Below are 13,327 nucleotides of genomic sequence, written 5' to 3' on the forward strand. Positions count from 1 at the left end.
CCCAGCAGTCGTCGAAAGCCGTTTTTTTGCGGGGGGTTTTTTGGTTGCACGGATTAATTGACTTTACATTGTTTCCTATGGGAAACAATGTTTCGTCTTACGAACCTTTCGTCTTACGAACCTCCTCCTTGCACCAATTAAGTTCGTATCATGAGGTATTACTGTATATAGTGTAGATCCGTAGTGGGTTTTAAAACCTTTTACTACCAGTTTGCGCAAGCGATGTTTCTGCACATGCGCAGAAGCGTCCTGTGTGGGTGGGCGATGTCTCTCGCCATCAACACTACCGGTTCTAAGAACTGATCCGAATTGGGAGGAACCCACCGCTGGTGTAGATATTTCTCTGTCCTCTTTTATATTAAAACCTTTGTTGATTAGAAACAAGAGCATATGATTAAAAGTATAAGAAACTAGGACTGAACGTGTTTATAGAAAATACACGATCATAAAGAGGACATCGGATCCATTTTCTAAAACTTTCAGTGGTAATGAATCTATTAGAAATCTTAATGTGTTGCCTCTTCTGTTCTTTCAGACGTGATGATAAAGCTGTTTTATTGGACTATTTCTTGGATATTCTTTTGACGTTTAAATACAGTGTTCCCTCGATTTTCGCGGGTTCGAACTTCGCGAAAAGTCTATACCACGGTTTTTCAAAAATATTAATTAAAAAATACTTTGCGGGTTTTTCCCCTATACCACGGTTTTTGCCACCCGATGACATCATATGTCATTGCCAAACTTTCGTACGCCTTTAATAAATATATATTTTTAATAAACTTAAATAAATAAACATGGTGAACAATAATCGAAATGGTTGCTAAGGGAATGGGAAATTGTAATTTAGGGGTTTAAAGTGTTAAGGGAAGGCCTGTGATACTGTTCATAGCCAAAAATAGTGTATTTACTTCCGCATCTCTACTTCGCGGAAATTCGACTTTCACGGGTGGTCTCGGAACGCATCCCCCGTGAAAATTGAGGGAACACTGTACTCCAGCAAATGCTTTTCTAAAAGAAAGAAAATGCCATTTACTAACGGCATCTCAAAACATGAAATTGCATCAGGTGTATTTTACATGTTGATTTTCGTTTTTAACTGGATAAACAACTTTTGAAATTTGAAGCAATCTCTGTATGCACTTAACTTTTTTTTTTTTAAATCAATAAGACTTACCAGGTGATAAGCATTCAGGAAGTGGGAAGGGCAGAATTATGTATAACTGTGTTTTCAAACTTGGCAACTTTAAGATTGTGGACATGAATTCCAAATGCTGGGAGGGGAATTCCAGGCATCAAATTCCACACACTTTTAAAGTAGCCAAGTATTAAAACTACTAGTAATATATTGAAGATATTAGTTTTTCTATCACAGTGGAGGTTAAAGATCTACCATGTATAAATAGCAACAAATCTAAATGAGTGGCTATTGCTTGGAAAACAGATTCCTTTGTGTGCAGATTTATGCTTCCATTTGTGGGAGGGACTGTTATTGCATTTGTAAGGGGAATGAATATATTTTTTGGCACATTTGAAATCATTGTTTGCTGCCCAGAACCATATGGATTGGGTGGAGCTATAGGCAGCTTTTAAAATAAATTAATACATATTCAAGTTTCCCATCAATATTCCTGTTTTCTTCTCTGTGCTGGAGCGGTCTGTCCTCCCTTCCTTCCTTTATCTCTCTCTGCCCTTTGCTCTTGAATGGTTGGCGTGTCTTTGTTTCCCCTGCTGTTTCTTCAGTTACTGATATCGCCTGAACAAACGCCTCTTACTGTGGTTTTTGTTAAACTGGCACAATCAAATAAATGCATGTGACTTTTATCACCTGATGAATGGGCTTTTTATGTACAGCTCTGGAAATCTGCACTTGACTCTCGCCTTTGTCCCTCCCCCCCTTTATAATCCTCCAATGGCAAAAAAGGAACAAAAGGCTGTTTTTTTCTTCTCATTTTTTTTTTGCTCTTGATGGATGGCGGGTTTTGTCTAAAAGGCCTGCATCTGCGGTGTTCTGTGCATTTTTAGTGTGTGGCCCTGGAAGTGTGACTGTGAAATTTTGGATCCATTGCACTGAGGACAGCGTGAAGAATAATGAACTATGGCACTTGACTTTTCCTCATGGCAAAAGCCCAGCTGGAACATTTGTTAGACAACCCGAGCCTTGGTGACTTCTGAATTCAGCTGTTTGACCTTTTGGAAAAAATCTTATCACTAAGCCTGCTTTGAAAGTTTTTAAAAAATATATATTTTTTGTTACAGCAGAGTAAAAATCAGAAAGAAGATATACAACAGTAACAAAGAAAAATGAAGCTAAATATTAAAAAGCATAAAATATTTAATTTTTTCCCCTTAAAAGTAGAGAAACTGGTTTTTTTTTTAGTTCTTGTGAGGACCGCCTTCTGCCGCACGAATCCCAGCGACCAGTTAGGTCTCACAGAGTTGGCCTTCTCCGGGTCCCGTCAACTAAACAATGTCGTTTTTCCGGGACCCAGGGGAAGAGCCTTCTCTGTGGCGGCCCCGACTCTTTGAAACCAACTCCCCCCAGATATCAGAGTTGCCCTCACCCTCCTTGCCTTTCGCAACCTCCTCAAAACCCACCTCTGTCGTCAGGCATGGGGGAATTGAGACTTTCACTTCCCCCTAGGCTTATAAAATTTATGCATGGTATGTCAGTATGTATGATTGATTTCTTATATTGGGTTTTTTAAATTAACTTAAATATTAGATTTGTTTACATTGTATTATTGTTGTTGTTAGCCGCCCCGAGTCTACGGAGAGGGGCGGCATACAAATCTGATTAATAAATAAATAAATAAATAAATAAATAAATAAAATAAATAAATAAATAAAAGCTAACTCTAAAAATTCATGTTAACATTTCTACTTTTCATTTCTGCTAAATATTCTGAACATATTTATAGTTACTTTCCTTCAAGTTTTACATAGCATTTCTTCCAGTAGTGGGTTCTAAAACCCGTTGCTACTGGTGTGTACAAGGTCTCGTGATGCTTACTAGATATCCTTTCCTTCTTGATTCTTTTTTGGAATACCCAGAAGGAAATTTCAGAATCCTTCAGAACATTGGATTTCCAGATTAATATATTTTGAATATCCCTAGTGTTTTATATCTATAATTATGCTCAGTTGCAGCTGATTTTTACAAAATGTATTCCCCATTTCAAATATGCCAGTATCACCCAACCCACCCGGAAATTGGAGATCTCTATGCTAAGATATAGACAGCTCAGTTCAACAAGCAGAGGCATTTGCTGCAGATATATTTTTATTCCTATACAAAATTTACTGAGTTCAGTTTCAGACATCTGAAATGTATTGAGAAATCTTACCATATAATATAGCTTGGTCAGAAACCACTTTGACCAACACCACTTTGAGAGTGGTGCGATGGCCTAAGGGTGGAGCTCTTGCCGCATAATCGGGAGGCTACGAGTTCGAATCCTAGGTAGAGGCAAATATTTCTCTCTCTGGGCACAATGAGAATATAACTGCTGAATAAAAACCTCTGCATTGGCGACAGGAAGGGCATCCGACCATTTAAACGCTCTGCTAGGTCCATTCAGTTGCCTAGACTCCAGCCCGCAAGGGATTATGGGGTCGTTAAATGAATCTGTTCTCTGTGTGTTAAGTTGTTCGAATCTTCATTTGATGACACATCAAAAAAACAAGGAAACCTGGGACAGGTGGTGTGATTGGCTCAATTAAAAAAATTACAATAACTATACAATATAAACTAATACAACTACAGCAATTGCTTATCTTTCTATACATTCTGAAAGAAGAACAATGGATACATGTAATCTTACAAGGCTTTCCCCGTATAGCTTGAAATGAACAAATGAATCGTTAAATTGATATATAATAGTAAATGAATGAATGCATGAAAATAAAGACTACTTGAAGACAGTACAAATATAATACTTTAATAAAAGTAAACAAGTTAACAAGCATGCAAATGTAAATAATAGTTATTTATCCCTATAGGATATTTAAAATATGTTTTTGATAGGCTGTAGAAACTGAGGGTCAACAGGATGGTTGACATGTAAGTTGAATATTTTCTGTCTGTGTGTAAAACATATTTTTGATGATAATGAAAAGGAAGGGAGACTACTATAGATCTATTTCGGGCTTATTTGCCTTCCTCAGGTAGCCACACCCTTACTGGGTTTTGAACCTGGGGCTCTGCCTTGTAAGGTAGTGGTCTTAGCCTCTAGGCTGCAGGTTCATCTCCTGTATCAGCTTGTACCAGCTTATATACAGTATGTAAGTATGTGTGTAAGTATGTGTGTATGTAAATGTGTGTGTGTGTGTGTGTGTGATACATACAGAATATAGCTGTCAGCTATGAATAAATGAACTGCCTTTAAATGGCCCTGGGTTGGGCCTAGAGGCAAAAAGGAGCTGTATATTCCTTCAATATACCAGGGTGATCCAACATAAAAAAACATATAGCCCCTCCCTGGTACAGAGCTGAAGGTCTGGTGGCCTAGAGGTTAATTCTCTGCCTTACAAGGCAGAAGCTGCTGGATCAAATCCCAGTAAGGATGTGGCTAGCTGATGAGGCCTGAACAAGGCCGAAATGGTGCCATCCTAGTCTGAGTTCGGGTTTTCCCCCGTGTAATATTTTGAGTGTCTATGCGACGTTTCGGTGAAATCACATTCACCAACATCAGGCTGAAGTTTCAAGCTTCATATATATTTACAACAGCACGAAGCTTGAAACTTCAGCCTGATGATGGTGAATGTGATTTCACCGAAGCGTCACATAGACACTCAAAATACGCCCCTCTCCGGTCTTATTGTTTGTCTTCTATATATATATGATTAATAAATATCATTTTTAAAAAAGACAGGGGAAAAATTCCACTTGTCTTTAAAAGAAAAAAAGCAAGCAGATTGTGTAGCAAGACTTCTGGAAGAAAAGCAGAAGTTTTTCAACAGCTGATGAAGTGTGGTTCCCCCCCCCGCCCCCCTTTCTCCTTGTGCTTCGTAAAGCCAACTTACGCCAGGGAGCTTGTCACGCTAATGCACAGCTGCTTTGGGAACTAACATATGGTTTAAAGAGATGGGGGAAGGTGTTTTCAGGGCCACAGTGGCAGCTGCAGTTCTTAGTTCTGCCTGGTTTCAGAGTGTCGGGTCGTTGTCCAAATACGTTGACTACACAGCTGTTGGTTGTGTTGCTCTTGAACAGATCTGCAAAGGTTGGTTATTGGTCTGACACACAGAGTAGGGGGGGAAAAGTCATCATACCGAAACTCTCTTTAAGATAGAAGACCAATTTATATTTTTTGCCTAAATAATATACAGCTATTATTTATTTATTAATCACATAGCTGTCCATCTCACCAAAGCAACTCTGGATTGTTTTTAGATAAGATAGCAAAGGGATAATTAGTGGATAATCGGAAACTAGTAATTTTACCCATTAAAAAAATACTCTAGAAACAAATTTCAGGGGGATTAGGTGTGTTGGCATGATTGGTTCTTGATAAAATGCAGTCTCTATACCTAAAGAATGTTAGACCACATATGGGAGACATTTTGCATACAGTACTTTGCCAGATTTATTCTTTAACACCCTGGAGATCATTGTTGACAACCCTTTTTCAGCTTGGTTGTCAAAAGGTTGCGTGTGTGTATGATAGTGTGCCTGCACCCATAATGCAGTGCTCTACCCCCACGCATAGACATAGGTAGTAGATGTTTGAAGGTACAGTGCTACCTCTACTTACGAACTTAATTGGTTCCATGACCAGGTTCTTAAGTAGAAAAGTTTGTAAGAAGAAGCAATTTTCCCCATAGGAATCAATGTTAAAGCAAATAATGTGTGCGATTACAGGGAGGGTGGAGGCCCTGTTTCCTCCCAGGAGAGGCCCCATGGAAGCTTTTCCCTGCCTTTTCCAGCCCTGTTTTCTCCCAGGTGATTCCTACAAAGGCCCCACAGAGGCTTTCTCCCGCCTTTTCCAGCCCTGTTTCCTCCCAGGAAATTCCTAGGGAGGCCCCACGGAGGCTTCTCTCTGCCTTTTCCGGTTACAGTTTTGATGGCTTGGGTTTGTAAGTGGAAAATGGTTCTTGAGAAGAGGCAAAAAAAATCTTGAACACACGGTTCTTATCTAGAAAAGTTCGTAGGTAGAGGTGTTTGTAGCGAGAGGTACCACTGTACTGGGAATATCCTACATTGCTTACTCCAACAGTAAGAGTAGTGTTCAAGGGTATTTATTTTGATGACCATCATCAATATTAAATTACAGAATGCTGTTTTCCTCCCACTTTATTTCTGCAAACTCTTAACTATGTTAACTGACAAGATAATCTTGCTCCAAACCACCTAAAATGTTTGCTGAAATTTTAAGCTTGCCAAAACCCTGGCAATTCATGATCGATAGAGAGCTCATTGCAGCCTTAAACGCTGAATTCCATAGACAAAAAGCTTTGCTCTATTGTGTGTCAGTTTAGAATAATAATTAACTGCATCCAGATGGCATGCTTCCGTTTGGGTTACGTGCCCCTTTGCAATCTGGTTGCCGAACCCTTAGAGCAAAAACACGCCCACGGAGCTGTCACATAAAATACCCTTGTGATTGGTTAGGCAAGCAGCTTCTTTCTAAGCCAGGTTGCTGCAAAAATGATGTGGTCACTCTTTCCGAAACATTTCAGTTAAGCTTCTGTGGACTAGGCTGCTCAGGATTGGAGTGGAAATAGTTGGCCAAGCGGATAAGGGGAAGTTGAGCTATTTTATCTCCAATGTTGCACTCTTAGTTGAGCCAAGTGGCTGAAAAGAGGGAGCAACATTTTAGCCGATCCCCGTAAAGTTTTTAAGTTTCTGCATGGCTGAGATCTCTCTCTCTGTCGTGCAAAATAGTAGTTCTCCACGTGTGCAGGTGAGAAATTAAAACTTTAAAAACTTTTATTATTTTTAGAAAATGTTTGAAAGCCTTGTAAAGCTCTTTTAAATGAGTAAAGAGGATGTTCCCTTACTCTATAGGTGCATTTTAATCTGGGTAATTCCATAGGTCAGATCAAAGGGAAGAAATTCTCTTAGATGGTGTTTGTAGGACAGGTATGAAAAGGCATGAAGAGTTTGCAACTGTGATTCTTCTTCAACTTTTTTTTTTAAGACAAGGGTTACGCATAGTACATTGTAGAAAAGCTCACTGCAGCTTATAAACCGTTGAAAGGTGTAAAGACAAGACTGTTTAGGTTCATTACCATCTTAACAAATACTGATAGATAGATAGATAGATAGATAGATAGATAGATAGATAGATAGATAGATAGATAGATAGATGCAAGCGACAAAATCATTTTGCCTAATATGAATTACTGTAGATAAGTAGGTTGATTCATTCTACAAAGACCTCTATTTCCATAGATTCTACAATCATGCTTGTCTCTTTCCAGTTCCTCAGCAGTATGTTCCAGGTGGATATGCGTCCGATGAAATATTTCTTTCAGTTTAAACCTGGAAGGCACAAGAACTGTCTGTTCATTCTCTTACCACCTGAGAAGGCAGAACAGAGGTCTATTAATTGATGGAGAGAGAGGGACTACCATTTGCTGTTACTTCACCGTTTGGAGTGGGGAGGGGTGAACTCTTTACTCACTCCTCATAGAACTATTAAAGAAAGGACAATACCCTGTTTCCCCGAAAATAAGACGTACCCCGAAAGTAAGGCATGTCAGAGGTTTTGCAGAATTTGCTAATATAAGGCACCCCCTGAAAATAAGGCGTCGTCAGGTTTACATATGGTACGGTGAAAAAACATACGGTACCATTCAAAGCTGTTCATAGCGGTACCGTAATAATGTGGCGTCCCCTGCTGGCCCCTTCCATCGCTTTGTACCGTCCAGTACAGCAGACACAGTCTGCTGCTGTCTCACCGCCATTACAGTCTCCACTACAATGCGTAGACTGTAGTTCCTCTGGTGGCCGGAAGCCGCAATAGCGGGAGTATACTGTTGTACCATATAAGTGCCGTCGTTTGTGTGTGTGGGTGCCATACTGACAGGAACCGTACCGTAATCAGTGTACCGTACGGTACACTTTCTTTGGGAGTGTCAGCTTTTCTGCCTGTGAATTTGTCTTATTTGAGAAATATAAGGCACCCCCCGAAAATAAGACGTAGCACAACTTTTGGAGCAAAAATTAATATAAGACAGTGTCTTATTTTCGGGGAAACACGGTAGGAACATGCATCATGGAAAGGCTCATAGGACCAACTCTGTCTAGCCAATCAAGATCTGATATCTTGCTTAATTCCATTCCCTAGCAATCTCCTTTATTTTCTGTATCAACTTTAAGTGTCTGTCTATCTACTACCTTGCTATTCAGCATTTGTTTCCTGAAAGAAAAGTATATATTAAGCTCTCTGAAGTTCTGTGTATGTTAGGCCTGTTATTAATGATTCTAAAAACAGTTGTCTAAAGTTTTATACTAATTAGAGAGAAGTGATGTGTGTTCCAGCACCTGGTTTTATTTAAAGTACAGGGTGGAGTTGTTCAAGACTTTGACTAAGGCCAATGACCCTAAGCCCATAGCCATTTAAAATCTTGGATTTTTTCCCCTCCTGTTTTTTTCTTTCTTTCTTTGCGTACACTGTTCATTCTGATAGGATACAAAGAAAGAAAGCAGGAAACTACACCTAATTAAATTTGCTTTTCTCAGATCTTTTGTAAAATTATATATCAATAGATACGGAAAGGAGATTCATATTTTAACTTGTCTCTATAATTTCTATTCAAATATGCCCTTTTCCTCATCTTTTAAATTCTTAATCTGTCAATATGGATGCCACAATACAGGAATCTGTTAAAATATTTTTTCCTGATCAGACATTGTGTACTTTTATAACATCTAGGAATTATATCAGCGGTTTTGATGATATAGCACATTAACTTGTTTTTTGTTTGTTTCTGATTTATTATTATACTGCTTAAAAAAATAAAGGGACCGCTTAAACAACACAATATAACACCAAGTAAATCAAACTTCTGTGAAATCAAACTGTCCACTTAGGAAGCAACATTGATTGACAATCAATTTCACATGCTGTGGTGCACATTCAACTTCGTACAGAACAAAGTATTCAATGAGAATATTTCAAGCATTCAGATCTAGGATGTGCTATTTGAGTGTTCCCTTTATTTTTTTTGAGTAGTACAGTATATTTAGCAAAGCAATGTTCTTATGGTTCTTTAGAGCATCAGGAAATCTGAATAAAAGCCAAAACGATACTAAGAAATCTTGGGGAAATGGTTTAGATGTTTTATTATTCTGTAGTAATTTATCCCAGTTTAATTATCTGCGCTGCTGAATGGGAGTTTGGAGGGAAGTCTGCTTTTGAAAATATGTAGTGCCATCTGCTTCACAGCTAAGGGTTTGTTTCTGTATAAGAGTATTCATTGTAAAGCTCATTTCACAAGTACCACCTACAAAAAGATATTGACAAAATTGAACGGGTCCAAAGACGGGCGACAAGAATGGTGGAAGGTCTTAAGCATAAAACGTATCAGGAAAGACTTAATGAACTCAATCTGTATAGTCTGGAGGACAGAAGGAAAAGGGGGGACATGATTGAAACATTTAAATATGTTAAAGGGTTAAATAAGGTCCAGGAGGGAAGTGTTTTTAATAGGAAAGTGAACACAAGAACAAGGGGACACAATCTGAAGTTAGTTGGGGGAAAGATCAAAAGCAACGTGAGAAAATATTATTTTAATGAAAGTGTAGTAGATCCTTGGAACAAACTTCCAGCAGACGTGGTAGATAAATCCACAGTAACTGAATTTAAACATGCCTGGGATAAACATATATCCATTGTAAGATAAAATACAGAAAATAGTATAAGGGCAGACTAGATGGACCATGAGGTCTTTTTCTGCCATCAGACTTCTATGTTTCTAATTATCTTAGTGATTAATCTTCTTGCATTTGTGCATCGCCTCACATTTCTGACTTTGTAGTTGACATTTCAGTTGTAGGTTTTGTCCTTTGAAAATAAAGCTTTTGCCTTCCGTCCCCTGTCCTATTGCTCTCCTATATCTCCTATACCTTTCTTCTATTCCTATATCTTTTCTTCTATTCTTTCATTGATATGTTCTATTACTTTATCTTCTTTTCTATTCTTTCTTAGATATATTTTACTATGAGCATCTCCTCTATAACCTTCATCATGTATCTTACTATGTGTATATAGATATATACCCACTAAAACCCTCATTGTGTATTGGACAAAATAAATAAATAAATAAAATAAATAAAATAAATTTTGTCCTCGTTTTTCTCTTTCAGGATTCTGGCAAAGATGGGGACGACAATTCAACTCAGGAAGACGAGGGCTTTATGGGAATGCTGCCTCTCCTCCAAGCCCACCATGCAATGGAGAGGGTGGAAGAATTTGTATGCAAGGTAAGATGCTGTAAAGCAAAGGGAGGATCGTCATGCACTAGTGAGCATGACGATCTGGATCCCGTGGCTAGCAGTGCATGCCCTTCTGGCAACAAAGAGGCAAGGCACACACAGTGGGTGGCCCTCAAGAAACCGCTGTCATCCTTTTGGTTATTTCTCTTTCGGTGGGTGTTATCGTCAGATCTCACGCCTTCAATAATTGGATAAATTAGAAAGCTTAATATGATGTGGATTACAAGTAGAAATGCGGGATTAAACGTGTGCTACAAGTGTTGAATCTCCTTTTAGGAACATCTGCAAGAAGTCCAAGCAGAATAATACTCTCTAGTGCACATGTTTCTGGGTCACAGAACTTTAATTTACAAGGTCACGTTTCCCCCCCAACTCCCCTGTCACTCTTTCCTTCAGAAATCCTTGCAAATCTTTTCAAATTCCCCATATGCCTCTTTTGTATTGGAAATCTCATTGTCTCCACAGTACAAAAAATAAAATCCAAATTCTGTTGAATCGCTCTCTTGGGCAAATCGATTGTATAATTCTGGAAGCATTACTTGTCATTTTAAAGGGGACAGGGTCATACTAGGCAGTAGCCTAAATACAATGCAGCTATTAATCTCAGAAATAAAACAACAGAGGATCTGTGTCCTTGTTTTGCAACTTCTGTGTCTGCATCAGTGGAGTGAGAGGTTTAGCAACCCAGTTATCTAACACACATTGTATTAAACTATAATCCCACTATAGAAATGTAGCAGAGGAATCTGCTTCTTACTTTTATCCAGTATCGGAATTATTTAAAACATTATAATATATTTGATTCCTGTTTGGAAGGCACCACTTTTGTGTTTGCTGAATACACTGGATGTATTATGCCCATGTTACACCAACACTCCGCAGTCTGCATTGGTTGCCGATCAGTTTCCGGTCACAATTCAAAGTGTTGGTTATGGCCTATAAAGCCCTTCATGGCACCGGACCAGATTATCTCAGGGACCGCCTTCTGCTGCACGAATCCCAGCGACCAGTTAGGTCCTACAGAGTGGGTCTTCTCCGGGTCCCGTCAACTAAACAATGTCACTTGGCGGGACCGAGGGGAAGAGCCTTCTTTGTGGCGGCCCCGGCCCTCTGGAACCAACTCCCCCCAGAGATTAGAATTGCCCCCACCCTCCTTGCCTTTTGTAAGCTACTTAAAACCCACCTCTGCCGCCAGGCATGGGGGAATTGAGATACTTTCCCCCCCCCCAGGCCCTTACAATTTTATACATGGTATGTCTGTATGTATGTTTGGTTTTTATAATAATGGGTTTTTAATTGTTTTTAGTATTGGATTATTTTTGTATGCTGTCTTGTTATTGCTGTTAGCCGCCCCAAATCTTCAGAGAGTGGCAGCATACAAATCCAATAAATAAATAAATTAGGTTGTCATGGCTCTCAGGCATTATATGTACTTCAGGTGATCTGTTAGAGATTTCAACCCATTGAGATATCTGGATCCATACATACTTATTTTTTCATTCCTATTTTTACCACCTACCAAATGAAAGAACGCTTCATTATGGGAAAGGATTTCACACTAAGCTAACATTCTAGCTATTGCTGTAGCACATAATTTGTGCATAGGCTCAAGAAATAACATTTTCAAAATTTGCATAACACCCACTATTGTGTGCCCTTGAACAGTGTTAGGAGATGGAAGCATGTGCAGTAGGAGGCTTCGGTTTTGAGGGTAGCAATAGCATTGGCTACCGATCAGTTTCCGGTCACAATTCAAAGTGTTGGTTATGACCTTTAAAGCCCTGCATGGCATTTGATCACAGTACCTCTGGAACCGCCTGCTACCGCACAAATCCCAGCGACCGATAAGGTCCCACAGAGTTGGCCTTCTCCGGCTCCCGTCGACCAAACAATGTTGTTTGGCGGGCCCCAGGGGAAGAGCCTTCTCTGTGGCAGCCCCGGCCCTCTGGAATCAACTCCCCCCGGAGATTAGAACTGCCCCCACACTCCTTGTCTTTCGTAAATTACTCAAGACCCATCTATACCGCCAGGTATGGGGGAGTTGAGACACCTTTCCCCCAGGCTTTTTTATATTTATGTTTGGGTATGTATATGTTGTTTGCTTTTTAAATATGATAGGGTTTTATGTGCTTTTTAATATTAGATTTGTTTTAGCTGGAATATTGTTTTTATTATTGTTGTGAGCCGCCCCGAGTCTTCGGAGAGGGGCAGCATACAAATCTAATAAATTGAATTGAATTGAATTGAATAGCACTTAGACATACCGTGTTTCCCCGATAGTAAGACCCCCCCGATTGTAAGACATATGGGGGGTTTCAGGGGGGTCGGCTAAAATAAGCCATACCCCGAAAGTAAGACATATGTCTTACTTTCGGGGAAACACAGTACGATATGCCGGAGAGCCGGAGAAGGGGGCGTCCGGACCCCCCCACCCCCAGCAGAAGCCATGGGGGGGTTCCTTTCAAGCGGCGTTGGGCGAAAGAGGGCGGGCAGCCAGCAGCAGAAGGCGAGAGGTGCCTCCTTCTCCGGCTCTCCGGCAGATCGAGCGCGCGAAGAGGCACCTCTCACCTTCCGCCGCTGCTGGCCGCCCTCTTTCGCCTAGCGTCGCTTCGGAAGCCACCAAACGCCGTCAGGGGGGCGCTTGGCGACCGCCTCTCCGTTCGCCAAGTGCCGCTCGCCAAGCACCCCCCTGACGGCGTTCGGCGGCTTCCGAAGCGACGCTGGGCGAAAGAGGGCGGCCAGCAGCGGCGGAAGGTGAGAGGTGCCTCTTCGATATGCCGGAGAGCCGGAGAAGGGGGCACCTCTCGCCTTCTGCTGCTGGCCGCCCACCCTCTTTCGCCCAGCGCCGCTTGAAAGGACCCCCCCCCTTGGCTTCTGCTGAGGGTGGGG

The 13,327-nt window shown here is 40.5% G+C and overlaps 1 protein-coding gene across 1 annotated transcript in view; it reads left to right on the forward strand.

Annotated features, from left to right (window-relative positions):
- The window catches only part of ADIPOR2 (adiponectin receptor 2), a 35,295-nt gene that overhangs the window by 7,515 nt on the left and 14,453 nt on the right, over positions 1 to 13,327 (forward strand). The window contains exon 3 of the mRNA XM_070756478.1: positions 10,310 to 10,426. Within this exon, the coding sequence (XP_070612579.1) occupies positions 10,310 to 10,426 (117 nt within the window). The remainder of the gene's footprint in view (positions 1 to 10,309; positions 10,427 to 13,327) is intronic.

This window comes from Erythrolamprus reginae, chromosome 6 (assembly GCF_031021105.1).
Source record: "Erythrolamprus reginae isolate rEryReg1 chromosome 6, rEryReg1.hap1, whole genome shotgun sequence".
Taxonomy (NCBI): domain Eukaryota; kingdom Metazoa; phylum Chordata; class Lepidosauria; order Squamata; family Dipsadidae; genus Erythrolamprus; species Erythrolamprus reginae.